At 41.1% G+C, this 6465-nt stretch overlaps 2 protein-coding genes across 2 annotated transcripts in view; one reads left to right on the forward strand and one right to left on the reverse strand. All coding sequences in view use genetic code 11, as the record gives it.

Moving 5' to 3' along the window:
• EGR_09680 (hypothetical protein) overlaps positions 1-414 on the forward strand; it is a gene marked incomplete at both ends in the record, with an annotated part of 11223 nt that extends 10809 nt beyond the window's left edge. The window contains one exon of the mRNA XM_024498929.1: positions 343-414. Within this exon, the coding sequence (XP_024346668.1) occupies positions 343-414 (72 nt within the window). The remainder of the gene's footprint in view (positions 1-342) is intronic.
• Positions 415-825: 411 nt separating this feature from the next.
• Positions 826-6465, reverse strand: part of EGR_09681 (hypothetical protein) — a gene marked incomplete at both ends in the record, with an annotated part of 6753 nt that continues 1113 nt past the window's right edge. Inside the window, 8 exons of the mRNA XM_024498930.1 lie at positions 826-1061; positions 2279-2313; positions 3219-3279; positions 3342-3644; positions 4721-4835; positions 4975-5137; positions 5473-5640; positions 6054-6264. Coding sequence (XP_024346669.1) covers positions 826-1061; positions 2279-2313; positions 3219-3279; positions 3342-3644; positions 4721-4835; positions 4975-5137; positions 5473-5640; positions 6054-6264 — 1292 coding nt within the window. The remainder of the gene's footprint in view (positions 1062-2278; positions 2314-3218; positions 3280-3341; positions 3645-4720; positions 4836-4974; positions 5138-5472; positions 5641-6053; positions 6265-6465) is intronic.

A 6465-nucleotide genomic window follows, 5' to 3' on the forward strand; every position in this document is an offset into this window, starting at 1 on the left:
AAGTTAGTTTTAAGATTAACAACTAAGGTTAACGACCTGTCTTATTTGCTTTTGGCTTGAAAAGATGGGAAAATATTGAGGTGGAATAGAAACAGTTGATTTGGGTACGTTTGAGGCCGAAATACCTCATCAATCAATTGGTAGCATTTTACTCATTTAAGTCCATCAAAATGTATATCTTCATCTTTGCTATTTTGATGAAACATTAACCTTGAGGAGGACGTGTTTAATGAAAGAATATTACACTATGATTTACATCCGGGGAAGCAAGAGGGGCCTGTAGTTGTAGGATAAGGACTAATTCTTGGCTGCGGGAATCTTGAACATTGAGTTCTCTTTAAGGTGAGACTACACCAAAGAATGTCTGACTCGGATATTATTGCCAACAGCAGCATGGTGTTACATACTATGTAGTGCTTGCCTGCCTACAAACAAGTGAAGGAAGGAGGACGAAAGCTATTATAACCCCCGACTAAGTAATATCCGGGAGATGGAGTTGAAGCTGCTGAAACCCGATCATCGTAGTGAAATGGAAGGAAGGAAGACGGGTTGTTGAGGTTGTTGAACACTCTTGGGTTGCAATAAATCCAGTTTCAGCCCTTCATAGGAGGTACTCCGTTTCTCTTGTGCCTCGACGTGGAATCCATTTGTCCTGCTATTTAGTCACCCCTTACTGGTGATAACAACCTCGGAGCAGCAGACACCTCTGGAAGAATGGCGTATTATTGACGTGGAGAGGAGGTGGGAGATAAAGGCACAGCTGGAAGGTCGTGCCCTCAAGGCGAAATCAAAAGTGTCACATTTCCGCAAATATTTGTATGACACTCAAAATACAGATAATGACTTATTTTTGTCAGAAAAATATCCGTCAGCAGAATTGCTGATCTGTATTTTTGCCATAAAATTGAAAACATCAGGACAAGTAGTAGACGATAGTAGTTGAGTTTGCTGCTTCAGTTGCATTAAAGTCGAAATAAAGATCCGGATCAAATCCTTTTCCTTGCTTTGCAAACACGATAGAGGAGTTTTGGTGGTTCCTGTAAGTATTTCTTTTTCTTTACCTATAAGGGGCATTGGGTTAAAATGTCTTTTAGATTTGGTGGTTGGAGAATCTGCTTTGCTGTGCCAACGCTTGAAACCGACTGATCCAAGCAGCCCTCTCTCGAGGTGACGAGGGATAAGCGATGCTTAAAATTGGTATTACAATGTTCAAGTGAAGACCTTGAACACTTGTAACATATTTTGACAACTTCAACTACAAGAATTGAGAAATTATGACATGAATATTTGATTCAAAAGGGTGGGTAGGTTAGTTGGTTAAAAAGTCCTAACGAATTCAGCGCGCTTGCCGGCATTCACTCCACTCAAAGTGCATTCTTACATTTTAAGTAATCTTGCGGGCGTTTGGCCCGCCGAAGTCAACATTTCTTGCCTCACTAAATGCCGACGATTGTTCTGGTGGAGCTCGCTGCAAATATCATTTATCATTAAAAATGTTTTCATAGACAAATGAGGCTATTTCGTCACGAGCACTTCGATTATGGAGTCCCTTTCTCTCCTTCCGTCCTAATTGCTCACTCCACACAAAAAGTGTATCTTTACATCCGTTTGATGTTTAAAAAACCTGTCCGATTCACTTTAAGGACCTCCAAGTAAAGATATACATGTAGTTATAGCTACCAACTAAAAAATACCCAAAAACTAAAACCCTTTTGCAACACTCTGTTGACTAGCCTGTTTTTTGGGTAGTTATCTGAATTCTAGCTTTAATTTAAGGATTAAAGCTTTCAATTTTCATCATTTTCTGTTAATGTGCAGGAGTTTAAATCCCACCAAGATTTCATCCTGAGTAATCGGGTCCCAGACACCTCAATGCGGACGCCCTTATTTGCCGACGACGTGCTCATATATGGCTGCTGGTTGCCTGATAGAGAGTAGCGAGAAGAGGAGTGACGGATAAACCAAGTGGTTCTAATCTTGCCTCTTTATGGTATTGGAATAGCGTTGACATTGCAGGAGTTCTTAGCTCATCTAATGTCCACCTGCATTTGATGATGGCCGGTCAGGAGGGAGTGAATGAGAGTGTGAAGTTCAGCGAGGAACCAAAATTGACCTCGAAATAAAAACAACCCATATAAATCGGTACAGAAACTATTTCCAGATTGTAGGCAAGCTCAGCATTTTCGTTCTCTACTGTATCTGCTTCCTTCCGTCATTGACGCCTTTTTAGAGCCCTTCATAGGCGAAGCAGAAATAAATGGAGAGTTGTCTCACAAACCAGTAAATGGGAGCTCTGTAATGAAACGAAGTGCTCTGCAACCATGTAAATGGTAAAAATAGTGATGAATCAAAACTTTCCTTCCTAAGTGGCCCAAAATCTTGAACCGGAGTCAATAATAGGCGTCTGTATTGAAGTCAAGTCCATATAATTCAATTCATTCGTGAAAGTAAAAATTTCCTCTTTACCGAAACATTGTGCCCCTGTTTGAAGGATGTTGATAATACAGGAATATAACAACTGAAACAATTCCTCTCCATTCTGAATGCCTGCCCAAGTCTATACGACCCAAATTGGACAGCTTGAAGCTGTAGTTCACGAGTCTAGATCCACTTTACTACGTCCATGCAAATAAGAGAGCAGTTTGAAATCGCGCCGCCTTGTCCATACCTCATCGAAAAATTTGAGCGACTCGCAATTGCTGATCTATCATCGTATCGCACCCGTATGCAAGCGGCTCCAAGCTCAGTGATACATTAAACAGAGGATGTGGTTTGGATGCTGAAACTACCCGGTTGAATTAATGTACACACACAATGCCAAGGTCCTCATCTCCCCTGAATCAAGCCTTTTTATAAACAACTGCTCTTCATATTCCTCATCTTTCCCTCTTCAACATCTCTATCGGTTGGGTCAAAATATGTCTTGCTATTTCGTTTGCGTAGTTGTCTATCAAGGCACCACCTCTGCTACCATAAGACACTTTCTGCCTTGTGAAAGCTACTTACTAGTCACTTCAGTAACACTGGTAAGCATTTGAATTCTGTTTGCTTCTAGTTTAAGTACATCATGTCGACACTCTACGAGTACCTCAACTACCTCAACGAGACAAATCTCCCTCCCAGTGGTCAGACTTTGCCCCTCCAACCAAACCAAAAGGAGGAGTTGAAGCCACGCGATCAGGCAATCAAAGTCTGCATTGAGCAAGGGTGGGTCATACCTAAAATTTGCTTTCACATATTTTGTTTTTTTTTTAAAAAAAACCCAATGCCTTTTAGTAGCTTTCTTAAAAAAATTACACAAACACAGGATGTTTCTGTTTGCGATCCATGCTCCCATTCACTTTTGGAAGATATTTTTGTTGTTGGGTGAAAGCAATCAAATCTAGCCCTGGTCGCCTCTGCTTCATACCGCTTTTTCTGTTTCGCATTAAAGCATGTGACTGTGCGAAATATGACAATCATCACATGGAGTGGGACGAATGGAGGAAGTGCGAGGAATGAAAATGGTTCAGTGTCCCTCACTCTCTCTCCTTCCCATTCCAAATGACTGGTTCTAGTTGTTTCCTGGGTACAAGTTTTCCTCACAGGAGCCCGTGTAACATCGAGTAGAGAGGGCTCATCTGTAAACGATGGTACTTCAGCCACTGAAGAATGCAATGATAACACACAAAGATGAATTGCGCACCCTTGAATTGTGGAATACCGTATCTCTTAGTTTGAGACAAACGTGGGCCAGCCTCTTAAGTAGGGAGGAGCATTATCTCCAGGAATGACGAGAAGGGCGTCTGGTTATTCGTGGAGTAAATGACCGCTTCTTTAAGAACATAGAATAAAATTTGTTGTCTGTTAAGCACTTTTTGACTTTTAAGAAATATGGGAACTGGACCAACCGTAGTAACCGGACAAGCCTGACCACAGGGCTCAAATAGTTTGACCTGATATATGAGAGCAGTCACAAAGGGGTGAAGAACTCAGCAAATGTCGTTTGTAACCGTCTTTAAAGGTGATGTACTGTTACATGCTCTGTAAGACTACTAGTTGAAGGTTAGGCACCCATGAAGGAATGAGGGTCCCTCTCTAGTGATGGGAAATTGACACAGTGAGGTGACCGGTGCAGAACCCTCCCACTGTCTCCAGCAGCGACTACACTCAGGAGAGGCGAAAAAAATGTCGGCCTTTTACACGTAAAACTAACCGGAAAAGAGAGCTACGCTATATCTGCTGTAATACGCCGGGTCTTCGCCCTCATCGGTGGAAGACAAATCGGTACGCCAGAGTGCCAAGTTAGTCTACAGAGGTCTTGATGTGTGTCGAAACTCTTCCCTTAGGAATTAATGAGATCTTGGGGAAAGAAAAATGGATCTCAATCGCCGGTTGCTACTCACTAATGGCGGGAAATTGCTAATTGAAGGAATAGAAGAACTTAATCCTCATTACAGGCATCTCTCTTTCCAAGGAGCAAAGCTTTACACAATCTCCTCAAATGCCTTCAGGCACCACAGATTTATATGCCTCTCACTTACTCTTTAGGTGGAACAAGGGAAAAATTGGTCTAAAACGTGTTTCGGAAAAGGGAAAGATATTTAAAAATTTGAGGTAGTAAAAAAGTCACCTTTGTAGATAAAGAAGATTTGCAATGCGTGGGACTGTTCTGTGGAGGACAAGAAGGAGATCAAAATCCAATGATCTGATTATCTGCGATGATCATTCGATTAAACACATTGGACTGCCATAAAATGAATTTCTTTGGTAGGGTTTCGAGCACCCAGATTTTGGAATTCATGGTAACCAGGGGGCCAAAACTCAAATGATGAACACAGGCAAAATGGTGCACTCTTTTTGAAGAAAAAAAGTCGTCAGATAAATCGCAACAGATTTGATGAGGAATGCTTATTTAGAGTCAAATCTATCTCCTTGCTTCCCCAACTTCGAGTCGACTCCACCCCAACGCCAACAACAATAGAAATCCCAAACATGCAAAAGATGATTTAGCATCTCAAGTTGTGTTTCAAATTCAAATCCACTGTGATCTAGGGCTGCACTGCTGAAGGCTGGTATGACCAGATTTCGAAGCCTAAAAGCGAATGCAAAGGTGGATGCAATGTGAGACAGAGCATTTGAATTCATAGCTACTTCACTGTGGTTCAATTAAATGTGGTAATACCCCGCACCCGGAGGTCCGTATAGTGCAGTCACCACCGGGAGCATATAACCCAACGACTTAACAAATCTAATCTTAACTGTCTACTTTGATTTGCCATTTCTCCCACCGGTACAACCAAGATTTCAATCACTGCAAGTAAGCTTTGTAATCGCCTTTCCAGTAAATTAATGTCGATGTCACGTTTTGTCTGCTTCCGTCATAAATTCGTTTTGAGAGAGCATTTAACATCTGGGTGTGGAAAAAAGATGTTTTGTACTCATTTAAAGGCGATTAGCCATCTGTCACCATCATGCAGTTTTAGGTGTGACCTGAATGCATTAGCTTTCCCATCAAGAATGGCTATTCGATTCACTAAGTCAAAGGTACGAATATTCAACTTCCTTTGGCGCAATAAAGAAGACTGAGTTCTTCCCTTCCCTTTATTTTCTTCCACAAAAGAATTGAAGGCAAGAAATAATTTGGCTTTTATTTCAGACCTTAAAAGTTGTATTAACGACACCCCGAATCTACGATGTGACAATTCTCACAGACCAGTGCTTTTAAAATACACACATTTTGTGACTATTCATTTACTTTTGAATTCAGCAACCCTTTGAGGAGCTATTCCAGTGGCAGTGCTTTTCACAAACCTACAAAGAAGGTCTTCTAAGCCCCATAATAGGGCATTCCGCTAACGTAAAATCAGGACGCTTCTTTTTTTGGCAAAAAGCGCACTATTTGGGGTTTTTAGTCAAACGAAATACCCGCTAGACATTAAAGTGCTGCCATCGCCTCCAGCACTAATTTGCGAATCGGATTCTTCTTCATTAATCATTTGTTTTCAATGAAAACATCAGCAGCCAAGTTCACATAATGTAGGACACTTGATTAAACATTTCCTGCGCCACACCTGACCCCATCAAGGAATGTCAGATTTTCCCGTCCATCTACAAGACTATAAATGGTATTCTTTTGCAGAAAGGATTGTTTGTTAAATAAGGTTTCCTCCTTTTCGACTTGTGGAGTTTCAGAATAATAAAAATAAATTTCGCTGATTTTATTACCAGCTGAATAAATGAAAACGAGTTGTATTATGCTCACAAAATTAGGAAAGTTGGGAGCTGCAAAAAATATATAAAAACGGAATTTCTCCCCTACAGTTTTATAAACTTAAGAATTACTCTTTTGTACATGTAAAAGATGAACCGAACCCACTAATATTAGGATTTAGGAAGATCCGTGGGATTTGATGTCGCCCCGACTCCGGGGTCATGCCAAACCCATCTAACCGTGGTAGAGGCGATGGATGATATTTTGCGCAG

This window comes from Echinococcus granulosus (assembly GCF_000524195.1).
Source record: "Echinococcus granulosus chromosome Unknown EG_S00160, whole genome shotgun sequence".
NCBI classification, from domain to species: domain Eukaryota; kingdom Metazoa; phylum Platyhelminthes; class Cestoda; order Cyclophyllidea; family Taeniidae; genus Echinococcus; species Echinococcus granulosus.